At 44.0% G+C, this 23,368-nt stretch overlaps 1 protein-coding gene across 7 annotated transcripts in view; it reads left to right on the top strand.

The window, feature by feature from the left end:
• The window catches only part of tanc2a (tetratricopeptide repeat, ankyrin repeat and coiled-coil containing 2a), a 1,096,529-nt gene that overhangs the window by 661,786 nt on the left and 411,375 nt on the right, over window positions 1–23,368 (top strand). For all 7 annotated transcript variants that reach the window (XM_085966617.1, XM_085966618.1, XM_085966619.1 and 4 more), the window contains one exon: window positions 18,331–18,479. In XM_085966617.1, the coding sequence (XP_085822743.1) occupies window positions 18,331–18,479 (149 nt within the window). The remainder of the gene's footprint in view (window positions 1–18,330; window positions 18,480–23,368) is intronic.

The raw sequence follows: 23,368 nt of genomic DNA on the forward strand, positions 1-23,368 counted from the left end.
TCTTTGCGAGTACTGGCTACATAGGGTATTGCATTGGGGATGGTGAGTTACAAAAGTTCCTTCAGGTATAATGGACCCCTAAGTTCCCTTGAGTGATGCTGATCCTTCGCAAGCGAGAACTAATGGCAGTGTGGCATCATCAGTGAGTTTTTTGTTCTTTTTATTGTGCATTCTTGAAGATAACCATTGCCAGATGGTGTGATATTGGGGCAAACTGATAAAATTGCTTACTCATACACAATGTTTTAATTGACTTGCCCAGCAGTAGCACTGATTTTTTGCCAGAGCCTTTTTAGTACCTGGAAGGAATTCAGCTTGTAAAACAACAAAATATCGTGGAAATAGTGCAAAATATTGTATTTGTTTGCAAAACTAATGCTTAAGGGTACTTCTGTTTTTATTTTAAAGCAGTAGTAGAGTTCTACACCTATTGGAAAAATGTTGATGACCATAGTGGGTTTTCGAAGCTGATGCAGCACCATTTTCCTTGTGATTTATTCACTGCGCATCACTGTAGCAACAAAGCTGTGTATGCTGATTGGCTGCTTTTTATTTGTGTACTTGTAAAGTTGCACACCAATAAATTTACAAATCAAAACGAATTCTCTTGAACAGAATGGCGACTGTTTGCACATTTTTTAAAAGAAAAAGTCTGTTCTGTTTCGAACAAAAAGAAAGAGGCTTTCTTTATTAAGTAAAGTTATTAGTCCTGAGCTCAATCCTGCCTGGCCTGAGGAACTGATGGACAGAAGACAATACTTCTTAATAGGCCTGACTGACTTGCCTTTGCACCACATTGTAACAACTAAATGTGTAAAACAGATGATGTACTTGGTGATATAACTTCCCAAGGTCAACTTAAATGGTGGAAATTGCTAACTTCCTCAGTCTGTGAGGTTTTAAGTTGTGTTTCCGTACCAGGTGACTGAAATTCTGCAAAGACGGTCTGTCTAGGAGGAATGGGGAACATTGTAGGGAAGCTGAAACTTTCAACCATTTTCTATACACAATATTAATTCCAGAAGTTTCAGAGCATTTCTTGTTACATTTATTTTAAATGGGAGCGAATTCAAGGTACAGTCAGATTTAATGGCCCAGATTTTGCAGGAGCAGGGCATCTCGCAGCATTCCGTTAGTTAGACTTGTTTGTGCATGTTTATGTTTTTTTTTTAAATGCCCAGAACATTGCTGGAAGAGCGAGCTGATAAGTGCGAGAACAACAGGGCATCTGGGACCTTGGTGGACAACGGGACAAACCATGTGTCTTAACCAATGAGATTAAAGGTTTGAGAAATAAACAGTGGAAGGACTGAGAAGGAGGGTGAATTGGAGTGGGTGCATTCAATGTCAAATCAGGTAAAGAAAAGTAAAGAGAGGAAAAGAAAGATTGAATTAAGTGAGAAAAAAAAAGGTAAAATAAAAAAATGTTAAATTTACAATTTCACATTTTGTAAAATCTCCAACAACAATTCACAACCTGAAGGAATGAGACTCCACAGTTTAAATTGTTCACTTTCTGGGCCAGAGAGGTTGATTGGCTGTCATTAACAATTATTAAGTTGTTAACAGTATGCTTATGCTGTTAATTACTAGACTTAACTTTCTGTGGCCATTTTATGGACAATGACTGTGCAAATGCAGCAACTTCATGAAAATCACGGGGAGGTTACGGGCAAGATGCGGTTCTCATGAAGCTAACTGTGGAGTGGCCCAAATTGGCCAGCAACTTGTGGAAATTCACAATTTACAGAGCAATTCATGGGGAATTTGGAGGGCCGGGGTGATCATGGGGGGTCGGAGAGAGATCACAGGCAGAGATGGGAGGGTTGATAATAGAGGTGGGAGTGAGGGCTCGATGATCACGGGGGCTGGGATACAGTTTTGTTTGCCGGGCCGGAGGCGGAGCACTTCTGCTCCTCCTGGCCCACAAGCAGTGCTGGAAAAGTACTTGGCTCTTCCATGCAGCAGTCCTTGCCTCCCTTTAGCTGCTGGGTTTCCTGAAACCCAGGCGACCAGCGTTCAGCCTGAAACACGGATAAAATCTGAGGCACGCAGCCTCATTAAAATATTTAAATGAGCAACCTGCCTCCTGGGAGTGAGTTAGTTGCCCGACCCCCGCCTCACCTCCATTAAAACCGGAAGTGGGCAGGTTGGGTTTGGGTTTGAGATTTTTGACATTTTAACATCCCACATTTTTTACCCACCCAACCATTTTTGGGGTTTAAAATGACCCCATCATGTTCAAGAGTTTCATCAGAGGAGACAGACTGTTCGTTATCTGGGACCTGAATTTGCGGTCGGAGGCATCCCGCAGGCAGATGCCTCCGAACCGCAATAAAAGTACGCACCTACCTGATGGTCCTGGATCCACGGCGACTCGCACTCCTGGGCCTCTACATGTAGGCCTGCGTAGAGGTCCACGTATCCCAGGGGCGCACGCGGTTTGCAAGTGCCCCTGGGACCACGTGGGCCAGCCCAACCAATCAGAAACGGGATTCCCATTATGCTTATGGGGATTTAATTTACATACGGAATCCTCATAAGCTTAATGGGAATCGCCCAAAAACACATTTTTACAGCACTGAAATAAAAAAATCATTACATGTTTAAAATTAATTAAAATATAAATTAATTAAACATTTAAAACAAAAATTTAATTTTTTGAAAAATAAATGTAAATATTTTTCAAGGGGCCAAAATAACACCTATTTTACAGGTTTTTGAATGTTAAAATTATTTAAAAAATGTTATTTTAATATTTATTTTCACCCTTACGCTGGTAAAAGAAGGCCTTATGCCTGCTTTTACCAGGCGTAAGAGTTTCATGGGCATTCGCTGGGCAATAACTCTCTGCCAGCGAATGTCCATTTCATGTGCATGCGGAGGATCTGTCTAGAAGATTCTTGACAGATGGCAAGTTCCGGGTTTTCGCACAAACTTGGAACCTTCTCTCCTCTCTGTCCCAGATATAAAAGAATTCGGAGTTGAAAAAATAGTCTTTTCCATGTCAGTCAACAATAAAACAATGCTGTGGGATTACCCTATTTCTGGATGATATGTTGATGTCTTCAAATTTTAAACAGAACAAAGACAAGATTATTACAATAATTTACTTTGTTGCAGTGAAAATATTCTTTCCTTTCCCAAATACATTTTTAGAACTGTATAAAGAAGCCTTGATACTTTGAGGTAGCATTCACCCCACACAGCTTTGAAGCCTGGTCCTGATTTGCCCAAGAGCTTTGCGATACCATCCTTCCAGCTTTTTGTAATTTCTGTCCATTCCCCACCCTCAGTCATGAGCGTGCTGTCTCTGCCAGCCATCACATTGATTCAAAATGCCAACTGGACCTTGAAGGCAGCATAAAGCCTGTACCTATAGGTTGCTCTCTAATACCAACGTGCTACATCGGAGGTTATTAAGTCATGCTGTATTTTGAAATATAATTCCATAAAACTATGTTCAACATTCATGTTTTTCAACTTAGATGGCTAAACTGGTGGCTAATCTGCATTTGACATTAAATTTTGTTTATTTTGTACATTAATGCTTCTTGCATTTAATAAATTCTCTAATTTACATCTTTGCATCTAATGCCAACACAGTTAGTGGCAGGTTTGCACCCAAAGTGATGTAAAATTAAGATTCATTTGCTGATTTGATGTGGGGTTTAAGCAGTTTAGCAGGAATTTTATACTTAATGGCATTCAGCTGAAATTTTAAGCTAAGAAATACACCGAATTTTCTGATTATCTTAAGATATCATTCATGTGTATTGATGAAGTGCACATTGACAAATAAAAATCCGTGGTACGAAATGTCAAATGGTTAGAAATATACATTGTTGAGTGAACAATAAGGGAGTGTTTATATTGTTCAGCATGTGTGTAGTCGACTGATTCAATCTGGCATTGAGGGAATGCTTCAGGATAATGTGCAATGATAGTCTTGGGTATTATTTGGGCAAAATGTTCCTATGTGTATTAATTTCGTAAAAACTAAAATATCCATGTGTAATGATAATAAAGAAAACTTGAATAGAAAATCACCTAGATGGCTGTTTAAATAAAGCATCAGGTGATGATGAGAGCCTGAGCCGAGCAAAAACATTTTTCTGCATTTAGATTGGAAAAGTTGTAAAAGCGATGGCTGTGATCGTAAAGCCAGCCACCTCTTGGGGTGCTTCTATAAATAAATTAATTAAAAAAACAAAACAAATGGAGAGTTTGTGAAATGCTTAGTTGGTAAAGACAGTATATAACAGCCATACTAGCCAGAAGGTCACAGGTTCAATACCTGCTCTGTGCTGAATTAAATTAACTCAGCTAGGCTGACAGCTGGGGTGCTACAATTGGCTCCCCTGGGTTAGGGAGGGGAAAATCTGCCACGGCTCCAATTCCTGATTGCCAACCAGCTGGCGTAGTATGTGTGTATATGTTGGGTGAGGGCAGGATCTGATTTGGCTGAGACATCTCCACTTCCCCTACCCACCATCCCCCTGCCCCTGGCTTCCTCGTATAAAGAAAAGGCACTTGAGCGAGAGACTGGAGGTTGACTGGTACATGTAAGGTACAGAGCAAAACAAGCCTGCCATGTTGGCACTAATTTCTCATTGTCATAATGTGGGAAATGGAACTATCACATGGTTTAGTAGGAGTTTTCTTTAGAAGTTTTGCTTCTGGTTGATTCTTTTGCGTGTGTGTATTGAAGGAAGCTGTGGCAGAAGGTGGCTGTAACTGTTAATGGATGAAAACAATGGCTTTTCTGCTTTGTCAAACCTCACCATGAGGAACACATGATCCCTGTCCAAAAACAACATTTAATGTTCAGTTACTGGCATCTTTTATCAGGCATAGTGAAGTCAAAGGATATTGGAACCAAAAGATTACTCTGACATGCTACAGATGTTCCCTATTGTTCATAGTGCTGACTGACTCTGTTTACCTCAGTAATGCAAAGGTTCTTGTTTGTAGTGCAAGGACATGATCAAGCAAATAGGACATGATCAAGCAACAGTCCCAAACATCTGTTCTCTCGTTGCTAAGGCAAACACCAGTATTCAGTAACATCAAAGTAGTATTTGACCTTTAAGACTTTCGAAGCAGATATTGTATAAAATGTACTGTATATTCTTCGTCATTCAACTATCCTCCATACCTCATAGAAGTAAAATTTAGCTCAATTGATTCTAAGGAAACCACGCAATGATGTCATATCTAGGCAGCGCCGTTTGTGGGCCACCACTCCACGGCCCCGCCGGGCGCCACCACTCCACGGCCCCGCCGGGCGCCACCACTCCACGGCCCCGCCGGGCGCCACCACTCCACGGCCCCGCCGGGCACCAGCACTTGTTTTCTTTACACCAGCTAAAAATTTTAGTATTCTCCACTCCTTGATTTACACTTATTATCAATTTGGGTCAAGTCTTGAGTCTGTTCACAAGAGCAGGCTAGATTAAATAGTCACTAATACAAAAGCAACAATGAGGAAGAGAGTGTTTGAAGACCAGGACCTCAAACCCGGCACTAAGCTCATGGTCTACAGAGCAGCAGTGATACCTGCCCTGCTGTATGCCTCAGAGACATGGACCATGTACAGCAGGCACCTCAGAGCACTGGAGAGGTACCACCAACGCTGCCTCCGCAAGATCCTGCAAATCCATTGGCAGGATAGGCGCACCAACGTCAGTGTTCTTGCTCAGGCCAACATCCCCAGCATCGAAGCTTTGACCACGTTCAATCAGCTCCGATGGACGGGTCACATTGTCCGCATGCCCGATACGAGACTCCCAAAACAAGCGCTCTATTCGGAGCTCTGGCACAGCAAGAGAGCCCCAGGTGGGCAGAGGAAACGCTTCAAGGACACCCTCAAAGCCTCCTTGAAAAAGTGTAACATCCCCACCGACACCTGGGAATCCCTGGCCCAAGACCGCACAAAGTGGAGGAGAAGCATCCGGGAAGGCGCCGAACACCTCGAGTCTCTTTGCCGGGAGCAAGCGGAAGCCAAGCGCAGGCAGCGCAAGGAGCGCATGTCAACTCAAGCACCCCACCCACCCGCCCCTTCAACCACCGTCTGCCCCACCTGTGACAGAGACTGTAGGTCCCGCATTGGACTCATCAGTCACCTACGAACTCATTTTTAATGTGGAAGCAAGTCATCCTCGGTTCCGAGGGACTGCCTAAGAAGAAGAAGAAGAAGAATACAAAAACAAAATACTGCCTGTCATAATAACTGTCTTTGATACGACAGACCTATGAATAAAACAAGAAAAAATTAAAGAATAAAGTAAAAGCAACACTGTCAGCCTGGTTGTCAACTAACCACATTTTCTTCAGCCGTGATGTCAAACCGAACCATAAAGCAGATAAAGATAGAATACAGAAAAGGGGGCTGAGCTACAAAATTGAAATGTTACAAAATGTGTACCCTCAGCTGGGCACTTGACATTCGGAATGTATGCTTGCATCAAAACATACCAAGTGCCTCCACAGTTAGGACAGTTTATTGATACCAACTTCTGCTAAAGGCTTTAAATGCTGTACAAAATGCAATAGCCTGTTCCTGATCACTGATGGGCACGAATGATGCATAAAATACTTCTGACCAAAGAACAACACTACTGTCTGCCACATTTGCTTCAGGTTCCCTAAATGCTGCAGATCTCTGAGGCACAACTCAAAGGTATGTTCTAAGTTATAGGAGACAAAATCAAGAAATGGAAAAGCAGGAGTTGCTGATCTCTGTGTAATTAACTGGTAACTCTGAATTGGGTGTGCTGATCAGTATCCAGCACCAGTTGTTGCTGTGGCTGTGCCAATACATTAACATTGATCAATGTCCTGCTTGACCCTGAGCAGAGCTTCAAATCTCATCCTATCCATCAACAAGACTGCTTACTATCATCTCTAACATTGCTTGTCTCCACCCCTACTCCCACTGCCACTGAAATCCTTATCCATCCTCGAGTTACCTCAAGACTCTACTACTCAGATATGGCCTTCTGAGTTCTCTTTTTAAGTTCTGCTCGTCCATCACCTCTATCCCCACTGGCTTCCCCTCAAAGTTTTATTCCAGGGTAAGTTTAAATTGAGTGTGAAGTATGTGAGAAAGTGAAAAATAGCTTTCAATTATGTTTCAATTCTAAATGTTCTATTTATATTTCAGTGGAAAAGTCAAATTGTGTCTCCTTCTGTAACAGTTTGTGTGTTTGAAAAGGATTTGAGTGCAGGCTCAATGATGAATTTGTGTAGTTTTTCAATTAAACTTTTAAATAAAAGTGATTTTTTTTTAACTTTAGAAAGCGTAACAAGCTGAGGGAGACGGAGGGTTCCTCTGCATCCTAATTTGATTTTTTTGTTTTAACAAATGATTTGAATTTTGAAAACTTCTGAGGTAAACAGACTTTGGTTGTCATCACTTGTATTTTGTTGGTAATTAGCAAACGACTACTTTATTCTGATTAATGATAGCTGAGAGAGATATGGTGAAGGAATTAATGTAAAATAAAAGCCACTCATGGACTGTTTCACAGAATAATGGAGAGTTGTGAAATATTTTCCCCAAAACACCAGTAAAAATCCCAGAATATCGTTTAATAAAAATGGAACATGGCTTTAAGCAGTCACCAATCAGTGGCTCTAATATATTGGGAGTTACATGTCTTAACAACCCTATTGTTATTAAACAGCATATTCTTTAATTCACTGTGAGAAATGCCACGGAAGATTGGCTATTATATATTAATAAAAATATATAAGCACTCAGCTCTACATAAGTGATGCATATAATGGGTAAATAAAAATTGAAAATTGCAATCTATATCTACGCCCATGGATTCCACCTTTTGCACATTTTAGCGGTTTACATTCCCTCATTTACGAGAGGCCGTTCAGGCTTTCAAACTTCATCCCTTTGGCATTTTAACTCTTCCAGCTGAGCATCCAGGTGTATTTTGAACACCACTATCTGGAAGATTATTGCAGACACATTGTTCTTTGTGTGAAGAAGTTCTTTCTGGTATCGTGTGAATTTGTATTTCACCACTTTCTTACACTGACCCTACTTGCCTGCCTAATTTTAAAGACACATACAGGATTAACAATATCCCACCCTTTTAATGTTTGAAGTACTTCAGTGAGGCCCACCTTGACGTTCTTGTCCCAAAGTTATAGATTAAATTACCTTGAGCTGGCCTCAGCTCATTCCTTTAAATTTTAAACCATTTTTGTTGCTCTGCTCCTTCTCCACTGCTTGTCCATCCCTTCTGTGGCATGGTGACAGGAACTATGTACACAGTATTCCAAGTGTAGTTTTACCTATGCATTGTACATGTTCAGGATAACCTCAGTGCACTTGTATTCTACTGTTCTGACAACAATTCCCTCCATATTGTTATTTTTTTAAAATTGCCTCACCACATTCGGTCCGCAATGCCACCTGAGTCCCTTTCCGAGTCTCCCTGTGCTGATTCTATTCCATTCATTTTGCACTTAAGTCATATAGTGTTTCTTTCATTAATTCATGCTAGTCTTTCTGCAGTCAATGTGAATATCTCAAACTAAAGGCAAGATTGTTTACATTTTGGAAAGCAGTTTACAATTAAAACAAGTTGGAAGGAGCTGCCTTACTCAAATCCTGATTAATGAATAGTAATTTGCGACAAAATGGTTACCTTAACATTTACAAATAACTAAGATAGTGTTCATCACTGTACATATTGATTAAAATTTGCTCTGTGGGAATTATTTTTTCTTTGTTTGATAAATACATTTTCCACTTTTTGCACAGCTCTAGTCCTATTTAGGCTTTTCCCATGTACTGTGCTTCATTCCTTTCCCAAAATAACAGAAAGGTTCCCTGGTCTCTGCCATTTCCCACCTGGCCAATAGGAGTGTAATGTGACTCCGATGCAAATTCTGTTTATTTTCTTCTCTCTCTGCCTGTGTCAAAATGTCCCTTCTTCACTTGGTACCTTCCCACAAACAACTTGTCCATGATCTGGGAATTGTTATGTGGGAGATATTGGGATGTGAACTTTCATCCTATCTTCCACCGTCTTTCCCCGCAACCCCCCCCCCCCCCATACGTTGGTATATTCTGTCTGTCAGTAGTTACTAGTCTTACCTTTTGACCTTGAATTAATTGTTTGACCAGACAGTAATGTAACTGCATGATTCAGCTTGAATGCATTGCTATTGGTGATAGGACATTGCACACTGTATAACACATTGTTCAAGGGAGTCACAGCATGCTGCATGGTATGACTTCTCAGGAAAGAGCTATTATTTCCAGCTGTGTGCTGTAAAACATCCATTGTTTATAGAGGGAGCGTTGGGGTTTATAGTAGCAAATACTGGTAATGGTGAACCTGTTTTTGAACAAAAAAGCTTTTTCTCTGATAAATGTGAAAGATTCCAACTCACCAATGCTCAGGCATATTAATGCTTAATCTGTACTGCAGTACATATGGTTTGATTACTGCTATCAGTGTACCCTGTAAATTTTGGCCTCCCAAAAAGCAAGGGACACAATTTAACTGGGGCAAGTCAGATCAATTTTTTTTATTCGTCCCTGGAATGTGGGCGTCGCTGGCAAGGCCAACATTTATTGCCCATCTCTAATTGCCTTTGGGAATTATTCCACCATGCCTTGCTTGCTCCTCCCCCCACCCCCTCCCCTCCCCCCAAATAAAAAACTTGTCTCACTTCTGCACGATGATAAGTTCAGCAATTTTGACTTGCCTGTGATGAGCTGGCCACGAACTGACTAAATTAAGGACAGATCTAGAGGGTTTTTTTTATACTTGATGTCAATTTGAAATTTTGTGGTACATCTATTAAGGGAGTCGGTGATTCCCAATACAGATGAGTTGAGGACTGGCAGGCTAATTTTTTTTTAGTTTACAAAAGCTGAAAAAATACTGAGAGATTCTTGCAAAATCTCAAAATACAGGCACTTGAGTTTTATGTTGAGTGTCTTTTTGTTTTTTTTAATTCAGTCTTGGGATTTGGGAGTCACTAGTAAGGCCACATTTATTGTTGAGTCCTAGTAAGTGATCCTGAGCTCACTTTCCTTGAACTCTGTTTTTTTTTATTTTAAGATGTCTCGGCATCATATTGGTGCTTCTGAGACATAATTGTGAGCTGAAATTATTGCATGCGCTGCTACATTTCACTCGTCGCTAAGACTTGCTGCGCTGGTTTTAACTCCCTACCGTTTGCTTTTGAATGCTAATAACTGTGCAGCCATGGGGAAAAACCTTCAAAACAAACAAGTCGCATGGACTTATTTTCCTGTGGAAATTCTAGCTAATGAGATTGTTCATGGTGGGAGTGACAGCCCTGCAGGAGACTTCCCCTCCCTGATGTTCAAGGTACTCCCTTTGGTTTGAGTATTTTCTGCTGCTGCTGCTGTCTGTTTAGAGGGATTTTACTTTTCAGTATTTAAACGTTTCCAACCATATTTATCATTTCAACTTTGTGGAAAATCATTTCATAATTGCTGTACGTGATTAAACAGGTAAGAACAGTAAAGTTGGTGCTGCAACTGAGGGCTTATTATCAAACATTGTGTCAGTGTTCTGAAGTACAGAATGCACTTAATTCTGTAAACATGAAAGATGTTTTTACTACCTGCTGAAATGATGCCTCAGGTGTGTAAATTCTCTCTTCCACTTCTAGTCTCAATACTTGCTGCCTTTGGTCAGGAGGGGAGGATACTGTTGAGTCATGGCCAACTGTGCTGTCAATACAAGTGCCTGACCAACTGACAGGATGGTGTGTTTTCCCTTAGGAGAGGTGGAATTGGCTGTCTCTCTTGATTCTCTCTCCCGAGATGAAGCACTCCACCACTATTGCTGATGGATTATTTCTAAATGGTTGGTAGCAGTGTACTGTGTTCTAGAATTTAAAGACTATATTAAATTTCAAAGGGCCATTCAGCCCTATTGAATTAACAATATATCTCCGCATTGACTGTGAGTTGTAGGTGTGTCTTCACTGCTATGAAGGTCTGATCTAACTCACTCATCCCCATGGTGTTGCTGATTTGAGTTTTTCACAGTCCTGAAAGTGCACCAGTAATTCACTGTCCCTGTTGAGACAGTGACATCGGCCGTCTCCATTTCTCTGCTCCCCTCACTCACTCCAACCTACCTCCCTCTGAACTTGCAGCACTCCATTCTCTTAGATCCAACCCTGACATTGTCATTAAACCCGCTGACAAGGGTGGTGCTGTTGTTTGGCGTACTGACCTCTACCTAGCGGAAGCTGAACGCCAACTCTCCGACACCTCCTCCTACCTCCACCTGGACCATGACCCCACTACCGAACATCAAACCACCGTTTCCAAGACTGTCACTGACCTCCTCTCCTCTGGAGATCTTCCCCCTGCTGCCACCAACCTCATAGTTCCCCAGCCCCGCACAGCCCGCTTCTACCTCCTTCCCAAGATCCACAAACAGGACTGCCCTGGTAGACCCATCGTTTCAGCCTGTTCTTGCCCTACGGAACTTATCTCTTCCTATCTTGACTCTATCTTTTCTCCCCTTGTCCAGTCTCTTCCCACCTACATCTGCAACTCTTCGGACGCCCTCCGCCACTTTAACAGTTTCCAGTTTCCTGGCCCCAACCGCTTCCTTTTCACCATGGACGTACAATCCCTCTACACCTCCATCCCCCACCCGGATGGCCTGAGGGTGCTCCGCTTCTTCCTTGAACAGAGGCCCGACCAGTCCCCATCCACCACCACCCTCCTCCGCCTGGCTGAACTTGTTCTCACATTGAACAACTTCTCCTTTAACTCCACTCATTTCCTCCAAATCAAAGGTGTTGCCATGGGTACCTGCATGGGTCCTAGCTATGCCTGCCTTTTCGTGGGCTATGTGGAACAATCTTTGTTCCAGTCCTACTCGGGTCCCCTCTCTCACCTCTTTTTCCGGTACATTGATGACTGTATCGGTGCCGTTTCCTGCTCTCGCCCCGAACTTGACAATTTCATTCACTTTGCTTCCAATTTCCACCCTTCCCTCACCTTCACATGGTCCATCTCTGACTCTTCCCTTCCCTTCCCTTCCTCGACTTCTCCGTCTCCATCTCTGGGGATAGGTTATCGACCAATATTCACTACAAGCCCACTGACTCCCACAGCTACCTGGACTACACTTCCTCCCACCCCGCTTCCTGTAAGGACTCTATTCCATTCTCCCAGTTTCTCCGTCTCCGCCGTATCTGCTCCGACGATGCCACCTTCCACACCAGTGCTTCAGACATGTCTTCCTTTTTCCGCAACCGAGGATTCCCCTCTACCGTGGTTGACACTGCCCTCGACCGTGTCAGTTCTATCTCCCGCACTTCTGCCCTCACCCCTGCCCCTCCCTGCCGGAACCACAATAGGGTTCCCCTTGTCCTCACTTTTCACCCCACCAGCCTCCACATTCAACGGATCATCCTCCGGCATTTCCGCTACCTCCAAAGTGATCCCACCACCAAACGTATCTTCCCCTCCCCTCCCCTTTCAGCATTCCGCAGGGACCGCTCCCTCCGAGACACCCTAGTCCACTCCTCTATCACCCCAAACAGCCCTTCCCCTTCGCCTGGCACCTTCCCGTGCAAGCGGAGGAGATGTAACACCTGCCCCTATACCTCCCCCCTTCCCACTGTCCAGGGCCCCAAACACCCCTTCCAGGTGAAACAGCGATTTACTTGTACTTCTCGCAATCTAGCATACTGTATTCGCTGCTCACGATGCGGTCTCCTCTACATTGGGGAGACCAAACGCAGATTGGGGACCGCTTTGCGGAACACCTCCGTTCAGTCCGTAAGGGTGACCCCGAGCTTCCGGTCGCCTGTCATTTTAATTCACCGCTCCATTCCCACTCGGACCTCACCGTCCCTGGCCTCTTGTATTGTTCCACGGAAGGTCAACGTAAACTCGAGGAACAGCACCTCATCTTCCGATTAGGCACTCTGCAGCCTTCCGGACTCAATATCGAGTTCAACAATTTCTGATCATAAGCTCGGCCCCCATTTCATTTTCTCTTGTAATTGTTCCACTCCTTCCCCCCCCCCCCCCCCTTTCCTTTTGTTTCACTCTCACACCTGGCAGCTATCTTTTGCCCTGCCAGTACACTTTACACCTAATCTCAGCCTATTACCATCTCGTCTAGCTTCTAATCTCTTTTACTTCTTTTGTTTCTTTTATTCTTTTGTCCGATCGCAGCCCTGCCTTCGATCCAGTTTCTTTTCTTTCCAGTTTTGAAGAAGGGTTCGACCCGAAACGTCAACTCAAATTTCTCTCCACGGATGTTGCCTGACCTGCTGAGTTTTTCCAGCATTTTCTGTTGTTATTTCGGATTTCCAACATCTGCAGTATTTTGCTATCGAGACATAACCATAATTTAGCTGCTCTTTGTTAGTTTTGCACTGCATTACAATAGGTTCCATTGGCTTTTGGGAATGTTCATTAACACTGACACTGTTGCAGTCAAAATAAAATACATGAATCTGCAGTAGGATTTAGATTAATCAGATTTTATAGCACAGAAGGATGGCATTCGACCCATTGAGCCTGTACCACCTCCCTGAAAGAGCTATCTGTTTAATTCCATTCCACTGCCCTTTCCCCGTAACCTTTTTATTGTTATTTTTTTTTCAAATATTTATTCACTGTCTTTTTAAAGGCTTTTATAAATTCTGCTTCTACTACTGGTTCTGGCTCTAATGACCCTCTTTTGTTTAAAAAATAATCTATTAACCTCTCCCTTCATTTTTTGGTTGAGTTCTTAAATTTATGTGCTCTGTTTCCTGACTCACTGACGATGAGGGTAGTGCATTTGATGTTGTTTTTCCTTATTCACGCCTCAATTTTGTATCACATCTTCTATTAATCTCTCTTGCAATGAAAAAGGCTGTGTTTCTCTTGTCACTCCTCATAACAAAAGCCTCTCATCATTGGTATCGCCTTGGGAAACCTCTTGTGTTCCCTCCGCAAGGCCTGCACAAGAAACAAAGTTCCATTCAAATAACTGAATGAAAAGCTAAGGCGGAAAACTGCAAATGCAGGAATTCTGACATCAAAACAGAAAATATTGGAAATGCAATATAAAAGAAAATGAAAAGAGACAATGTTTCAGGTGAAGATTCTTCACCCAAACTCTTGAGCTATGTCTTTCCTTTTAGATGTTGATGGGTTTGCTTTTCCGGGGGATTTTCTTTTTATATTTTAACTGTGAGCAAATCCTGGTTTCTGCAGGTTTCATACTTGAGTTTTGCAACTTTTGTTTGTCATGCTTCCCCCTCCCCTTCCTTTGCTCCCAACATCCCAAACCACACATCATTCCAGTTAATCTGTTGTCAGATGTCCATTCCTGCTACTCTGTAACTAGGTGATAGGAGGTTCATAAGACAAGAAAGTAGAAGAATTTTGAGTGGTGGATGTGTGGGACAGACTTAAAGCAAAAATAAATCATTTGGATTTGTTAAGGGAAGGTCATGTCTGACTAACTTGATTGAATTTTTTGAGGAGGTAATGAGGAGGGTCGATATGGGTAGTGCATTTGATATAGTCTACAGGGATTTTAGCAAGGCCTTTGACAAGGTCCCACATGGCAAGTTGGTCAAAAAAGTAAAAGTCCATGGGATCCAAGAGAAAGTGGCGTGCGGTGGGGGTCTCACTGCCTGAAAGGGTGATAGAGGCAGAAACCCTCATCGTATTTAAAAAGTACTTGGATATGCACTTGAATTGCTGTGGCTTGCAAGGCTACGGACCAAGAGCTGAAAAGTAGGATTAGGCTGGATAGCTATTTTTCAACTGGCACAGACATGATGGGCCGAATGGCCTCCTGCTGTGCCATAAATTTCTATGATTTTAAATCAATGGTATCTTCCACCTCTGAAATAGTGCCTGCCCTTGCTCCATCTCTCCTTTTCTGCTGTTGAAACTTTAGTCCATGGCTTGATCACCTCAATGCTTTACTTCTCTAAAGCCCTTCTTGCTCGGCTCCCACATTAACATTTTAACGCTTAAACTCATACAAAATAGCATGGGCTGCGTCCTCGCTAACGCCAGGCCCTACATTTCAATCACCCCAGCCTCTTCAAACTTCACTGGCTCCCTTTGTCCCAACTGGTCAATTTCAAAATTCCTGTTGCTGTGTTCAAATCGATGCCTTCTCATTCAGCCACACTGCTCCTATTCTCTGGAACTTAAAAAAAAAATTGTTTATGGGATGTGGGCATCGCTGGCAAGGCCAGCATTTATTGTTCATCCCTAATTGCCCTTGAGAATGCGGTGGTGAGCTACCTTCTTGAGCCACTGCAGTCCGTGTGGTGAAGGTACTCCCACAGTGCTGTTAGGGAGGGAGTTTCAGGATTTTGACCCAGTGACGATGAAGGATTGGCAATATACTTCTAAGTCAGGATGGTGTGTGACTTGGAGGTGGTGGTGTTCCCATGCTGCCCTTGTCCTTCTAGGTGGAAGAGGTCGCAGGTTTGGGAGGTGCTGCCGTAGAAGCCTTGGCGAGTTGCTGCAGTGCATCTTGTAGATGGTACACACTGCAGCCACGGTGCGTTGGTGGTGGAGGGGGCGCCAATCAAGCGGGCTGCTTTGTCCTGGATGTTGTCGAGCTTCTTGAGTTGTTGGAGCTGTACTCATCCAGGCAAGTGGAGAATATTCCATCACATTCCTTACTTGTGCCTTGTAGATGGTGGAAAGGCTGTGGGAAGTCAGGAGGTGAGACACTCGCCACAGAATACCCAGCCTCTGACCTGCTCTTCTAGCCACAGTATTTATGTGGCTGGCCCAGTTACATTTCTGGTTAATGGTGACCCCCCAAGATGTTGATGGTGGGGGATTTGGCGATGGTACTGCCGTTGAATGTCAAGGGGCGGTGATTAGACTTTTGCTTGTTGGAGCTAGTCATCGTCTGGCACTTGTGTAGCACGAATGTTACTTACCACTTATCAGCCCAAGCCTGAACGTCATCCAGGTCTTGTTGCATGAGGGCATGGACTACTTCATTATCTGAGGAGTTGCAAATGGAACTGAACACTGTGCAATCATCAGCGAACATCCCCATTTCTGATCTTATGATGGAGGGAAGATCATTGATGAAACAGCTGAAGATGATTGGGCCTTGGACACTGCCCTGAGGAACTCCTGCAGCGATGTCTTGGGGCTGAGATGATTGACCTCCAACAACCATCTTCCTTTGTGCTAGGTATGACTCCAGCCAGTGGAGCGTTTTCCCCCGGATTCCCATTGACTTCAATTTTACTAGGGCTCCTTGATGCCACACTCGGTCAAATGCTGCCTTGATGTCAAGGGCAGTCACTCTCACCTCTGGAATTCAGCTCTTTTGTCCATGTTTGGACCAAAGTTATAATGAGGTCTGGAGCCATGTGGTCCTGGCGGAACCCAAACTGAGCATCGGCGAGAAGGTTGTTGGTGAGTAAGTGCCGCTTGATAGCACTGTTGACGACACCTTCAGTCACTTTGCTGATAATTGAGAGTAGGCTGATGGGGTGGTAATTGGCTGGATTGGATTTGTCCTGCTTTTTGTGGACAGGGTATACCTGGGCAGTTTGCCACATTGTCGGGTAGATGCCTGTGTTGTAGCTGTGCTGGAACAGCTTGGTTCGAGGTGCGCCTAGTTCTGGAGCACAAGTCTTTAGCATGACAGCCGGGATGTTGTCGGGGTCCATAGCCTTTGCTGTATCCAGTTGTACCAACTCACATTGGTATGCTGATGATTCAAAAATGTAGTCCCAAATTTCAGTTTGAAAGTGACAGTATATGCATATTAATTTAAAATGGTTCCTTTTTTTCTGTAATGCAAGGTATAGCTGCTGGAAAATGATTAACATGTCAGGCATGTATAATGTCCCTGCAGATCTCCTCCCTGCAAACACAGGCATATGCTCTAGATCTAATTGCACCTGCTAAACTACATGTGACAATATATGCATTTAGGGTAAAATGCCTCAAGAGGCTGGGGACTACATGGAGCCTAAGCGATTGTCAATCTTCTTGCGATTTTGCTCAAATAATACCAAGTACTCTTGTTTCTAATGGAATAAAATAGTTCTGTAGTCTTAAACTACAATTTCTCTTGTCATGAAAAGAGAATAAATGTTGATTAGTGTACAGGAACATGGGTGAATCTATTTTTCCACTAGTTTCCCTTTACCTTGTTATAGGCAGTGGAGTGATGCAGGTGCTGTCTCTGCAGCAAAGCTACTCGAGTATTTTCAACATCTTTTACATTAACTGAAAAGACTAGCCCGCAGCACAGTCACACTTAAGCATTTCGAGTGTACTAATGCAGGAATCCTGTAGGCACATTAGCTGGTGATTTCTTCAATATGTTCACAGATGAGACCACTGGGAGCTGTTTGGTTTATGGTATTTCTGGATAATGTCCAAGACAATTGTATTATTGAAGTCTAGTTACTAAATTATTACCTCTATATTACATATTTTAATTATATGTATCTTTATTCATTATGCCCTATGTACCTTTGAATAGCTCAAGTTATCAGTGAGGGAAAATCATAGAAGATCTGCTCTGTTCATGTGTTTCATGCCCAACTTTTATTCTGTGCATCAAGTAACCTCCCAGCCATATTTAACTCCACCCTTAAGCTATTCCCTTTGGTTCCTATTTCTCCTAATGCAGGAAAATAGTTCTGTTTGTATGAACTTACGATGTGTAAATTTGCCATTTACTTGCGTAACAACTGACACTCGACTTCAGAGTAATTCATTACATATGATGTGCTTTGAGATGGTTTCTGAGATGAGATGAGAGAAGGCAGTATATAAATACAACTTTGTATTTTTGGCTGGTTGAAACATTCGTTCAAGTGCATCAAAGAATTTTCTACCTGACTAAGTGTTGTAGTGCATCAAAAGAATGTGGAACATGCTTTGTGGCAGGAATGTATTGTATTAATTTTATCCTTTGGACATTCTTCAGGTTAAATTTTGAAATGCAGGTGGCCACAAATCTGTATGTATTTATGCGGTCACATATCCCTGTTTCAATATCCACAGAGGTACAAATGTTGTCCCTTGTTTTGTACAAAACAACTTTAAAAAAAAAAAAAAAGTTTAATCAATCTGAAAGAAAAATGAACTGAGATTAAACACACTTTTGTACTCTTCTGTTGTACAGATATTACAGCAAGTTATATAAATGGTAAATTTTAGTTACATAAGCACAGGACAGGTAGGTTAATGCATTGTGAAACATACCACTCAACTGTCCTTTCTTATGTGTAAGATAGTATGGCATCACTTTTAATTGATTTATTTTCTTCTTTTCTGCACAGGTGACTCAGAACAAGAATTGGGACCCCCACCATCAGTGGATGAGGCTGCAAATACACTCATGACACGACTAGGCTTTCTGCTGGGAGATAAAGCCTCAGAGGTACAGACAAGCACAGAGTACAGTATGGAGGAACAGGATGAAAATCAGGTATGGATCTGTTTAGGAACAAAACTTCTATGTAATGCGTAACTACCCTAGCAGCAACAGCAGTGGAAGCAAAATCAACAATAGCTTGTAAAAAGGAATTGGACAAATATTTGGGGGAAAAATGTAAAAGATTACGGGAAGAGGGCAAGGAAATTAGAAAGAGCTCGTGCAGGTGTGATGGGGCAAATGGGCTCCTGTGCTATAAAATTCTATGATTCTATGGAACATACGGATTAAGTAAACAGCCCTGTATAATTTCTATAAGAACCCCTTGCCAGGTCACTGATGTTTATCAAAAAGACCAGTGGTCCCAATACTGACCCCTAGGGGAACAGCACTGTATACTTCCCTCCAATCTGAAAAACAACCATTCACCACTACTTTCTGTCTCTTAGCCAATTTTGTATCCATGCTGTCACTGCCCCTTTAATCCCATGGGCTTCAGTTTTGCTAATAAGTGGCACTTTATCAAACACCTTCTGAAAATACATAGACACAACATAATTGCACTACCCTCTCCATTATTTCATTAAAGCTCACCCAACAGGAAGTGTGCTTGAGTACTGTGTTTGGAGACTGAAGGTGTTTTCTTGTACATGCCAACCTGTAAGAATAGCAAGCACTGAACAACAGCCTCCATCAAGCTGTGAACTCAATCAGCCATCAATATTGGCCTATGGTATACGGTGGCTCCGAAAGTCCAGGGGAACTTGTGTTTGTCATAACCGAAGCTATTGCCAAATGCAACATTTCATTGAAGATTGTAGGCCTCACTTCTGGAGAAATTGCAAACTAATGTGAATTAGTGGCATAGTGGTTAGCACTGTTGCCTCACAGCGCCAGGGACCCGGGTTCGAATCCGGCCTCGGGTGACTGTCTGTGTGGAGTTTGCAGATTCTCCCCGTGTTTGCGTGGGTTTTCTCCGGGTGCTCCGGTTTCCTCCCACAGTCCAAAGATGTGCGGGTTAGGTTGATTGGCTATGATAAATTGACCCTTAGTGTTAGGGGGATTAAATACGTGGGGATAGGGTGGGATATGTGTTGGTGAAGGGGTTACGGGGATCGGGTGGGATATGTGTCGGTGCAGGCTCGATGGGCCGAAATGGCCTCTATCTGCACTGTGGGGTTTCTCTGTGATTCTGTGATATATTGGTAGGCTGTTGCTAAATCTGATTATTTTACAACTGATCATAGGGTTATCACAGTCGTGTGGAGGCACTTTTCCCTCCACTTCCACCCAGTGCACAGAGGGACTCCTCTTCTCCCCACATCATGCCCAATTCATACTAGCATGCTTCACACCTTCCCTAGTTCAGAATGGCACTCTCATGCCTCTCTCCCCTCAGTTCAGAATGGCACTTTTCTTTACCCCACTTGGTCTCCAGTAGTTACCAACGGCACCCTCTACCCCTCAGATCATATTGGCATTCTCCTCCTGCTCTTTCATACTGGTACCCTTCTACCCTGCCCCATCATTGCTTCTACCTGGTGCTGCTGCTCTGGGATGGAATTCCATTGCACATGGGGAGGGGGGGGAATCTTAATCTGACAAAACTGTCTTGAAATGTTCTGCCCATAGTATGCAGCAGAGCAGATAGGAGCTGGGAGTTGACCTGATTCTCATTCACAGATGTAAACAAGCATGGTGTCAAAAACAGGAAGGCAGATTATTATCTGAATGGCAATAGATTGGGAGAAGGGGAACTGCAAAGAGACCTGGGTGTTCTTGTGCACCAGTCGCTGAAGGTAAGCATGCAGGTGCAGCAGGTGGTTAAGAAGGCAAATGGTATGTTGGCCTTCGTAGCGAGAGGGTTTAAGTACAGGAACAAGGATGTCTTGCTGCAGTTGTACAGGGCCTTGGTGAGACCACACCTTGAGTATTGTGTGCAGTTTTGGTCGCCTTATCTGAGGAAGGATATTCTTGCCATGGAGGGAGTGCAGCGAAGATTCACCAGGCTGATACCTGGGATGGCAGGAATGACGTATGAGGAGAGATTGGGTCGATTGGGCTTATACTCGCTGGAGTTCAGAAGAATGAGAGGGGATCTCATTGAAACTTATTAAATTCTAAAAGGACTAGACAGACTAGATGCGGGAAGGATGTTCCCGATGGTCGGGGAGTCCAGAACCAGGGGTCACAGTCTAAGGATAAGGGGTAAGCCATTTAGGACAGAGATGAAGAGGAATTTCTTCACCCAGAGAGTGGTGAACCTGTGAAATTCTCTACCACAGAAGGCCGTAGAGGCCAATTCATTAAATATATTCAAGAAGGAGTTAGATATATTTCTTAAGGCTAAAGGGATCAAGGGATATGGAGAGAAGGCAGGAACAGGGTACTGAATTTGGATGATCAGCCATGTTCTCATTGAATGGCGGAGCAGGCTCGAGGGGCCGAATGGCCTACTCCTGCTCCTATCTTCTATGTTTCTATAAAATAAAAACAGTAAATGCTGGAAATACTCAGCAGGTCAGGCAGCATCTGTGGAGAGAGAAACAGAGTTAGCGTTTCAGGTCGATGACCCTTCGTCAGAACTGGAAAAAGTTGGAGATGGAACAGGTTTTTAAGCAATTGTAGGGGCAGGGAAAGGGGGGAGGGGAGGAAAGAACAAAAGGGAAGGTCCGTGATCGGATGGAAGGCAGGAGAGATTAAGAGGCAAAAGGGATGATGGTGCAAGGCAAGAGGAGATGGTAATGGGACAAGTTAAGAAACAAAAGATGACTAGATGAAGTATGAATGGCAATGGCAGAATGATTCACAGCTGCCATGTAAGAGAGAGAGAAAAAAGAAATGATAAAAAAAGATAGGGGCAGAGGTTATGATCTGAAATTGTTGAACTTGATGTTGAGTCCGGCAGGCTGTAAAGTGCCTAATCGAAAGAGGAGGTGCGGTTCCTCGAGCTTACGTTGTGCTTCATTGGAACAGTGTAAGAGGCCGAGGACAGAGAGATCAGAGTGGGAGTGGAGCGGAGAATTGAAGTGACCGGCAACCGGAAGCTTGGGGTTACCGTTACGGACTGAATGGAGGTATTCTGCAAAGCAGTCACCCAATGTAGAGGAGACCGCATCGTGAGCAGCGAATACAGTATACTAAATTGCAAGAAGTACAAGTAAATCGCTGTTTCACCTGGAAGGAGTGTGTGGGGTTCTGGACAGTGGGAAGGGAGGAGGTAAAAGGGCATGTGTTGCATCTCATGCGCTTGCACGTGAAGGTGCCCGGCGAAGGGGAAGGGGTGTTGGGGGTGAGAGAGGAGTGGACCAGGGAGTCGCGGAGGGAGCGGTCCCTTCGGAATGCTGAAAGGGGAGGTGAGGGGAAGATGTGATTGGTGGGGGGATCACACTGGAGATGGCGGAGGATGATCCATTGAATGTGGAGGCTGGTGGGGTGAAAGGTGAAGACAAGGGGAACCCTATCGTGGTTCCGGGAGGGAGGGGAAGGGCTGAGAGTAGAAGTGCGGGAAATAGAACGGACACGGTCAAGGGCCATGTCAACCATAGTGGAGGGGAATCCTCAGTTGAGGAAAAAGCGAGACATGTCGGAAGCACTAGTGTGGAAGGTGGCATTGTCAGAGCAGATGCGGCAGAGACGGAGAAACTGGGAGAATGGAAGAGAGTCCTTACAGGAAGCTGGGTGGGAGGAAGTGTAGTCCAGGTAGCTGTGGGAGTCAGTGGGCTTATCGTGAATGTTTGTCAATAGCCTATCCCCAGAGATGGAGACAGAGAAGTCGAGGAAGGGAAGAGATGGGCCATGTGAAGGTGAGGGAAGGGTGGAAATTGGAAGCAAAGTGAATGAAATTTTCTAGTTCAGGACGAGAGCAGGAAACGGCACCAATACAGTCATCAATGTACCGGAAAAAGAGGTGAGGGAGGGGACCTGAGTAGGACTGGAACAAAGAATGTTCCGCATATCCCACGAAAAGGCAGGCATAGCTGGGACCCATGCGGGTTCCCATAGCAACACCTTAAATTTGGAGGAAATGAGTGGAGTCAAAGGAGAAGTTGTTCAATGTGAGAACAAGTTCAGCCAGGCGAAGGAGGATGGTGGTGGTGGAAGGGGACTGGTTGGGCCTCTGTTCAAGGAAGAAGCGGAGCGCCCTCAGGCCATCCTGGTGGGGGATGGAGGTGTAGAGGGATTGTACGTCCACAGTGAAAAGGAGGTGGTTGGGGCCAGGAAACTGAAAACTGTTAAATTGGCGGAGGGCGTTTGAAGAGTCGCAGATGTAGGTGAGAAGAGACTGGACAAGGGGAGAAAAAAGAGTCGAGATAGGAAGAGATAAGTTCGGTGGGGCAAGAACAGGCTGAAACGATGGGTCTACCAGGGCAGTCCTGTTTGTGGATCTTGGGAAGGAGGTAGAAGCGGGCTGTGCGGGGTTGGGGAACTATGAGGTTGGCGGCCGTGGAGGAAAGATCTCCAGAGGAGATGAGGTCAGTGACAGTCTTGGAAACGGTGGCTTGATGTTCGGTAGTGGGGTCATGGTCCAGGAAGATGTAGGAGGAGGTGTTGGAGATTTGGCGTTCAGCCTCCGCTATGTAGAGGTCGGTTCGCCAAACAACAACAGCACCACCCTTGTCAGCGGGTTTAATGACAGTGTTGGGGTTGAATCTGAGAGAATGGAGTGCTGCAAGCTTAGAGGGAGGTAGCTTGGACCTGAGAGAATCCAACCCCAATATTTCCCGCACTTCTGCTCTCACCCCTTCTCCTCCCTCCCGGAACGACGATAAGGTTGCCCTTGTCCTCACCTTTCACCCCACCAGCCTCCACATTCAACGGATCATCCACTGCCATTTCCGCCACCTCCAGCGTGATCCCACCACCAAACACATCTTCCCCTCACCTCCCATTTCAGCATTCCGAAGGGACCGCTCCCTCCGCGACACCCTAGTCGGCTCCTC

Source organism: Somniosus microcephalus, chromosome 24, assembly GCF_052327205.1.
Source record: "Somniosus microcephalus isolate GS21.2 chromosome 24, FLI_Smic_1.0, whole genome shotgun sequence".
NCBI lineage: Eukaryota > Metazoa > Chordata > Chondrichthyes > Squaliformes > Somniosidae > Somniosus > Somniosus microcephalus.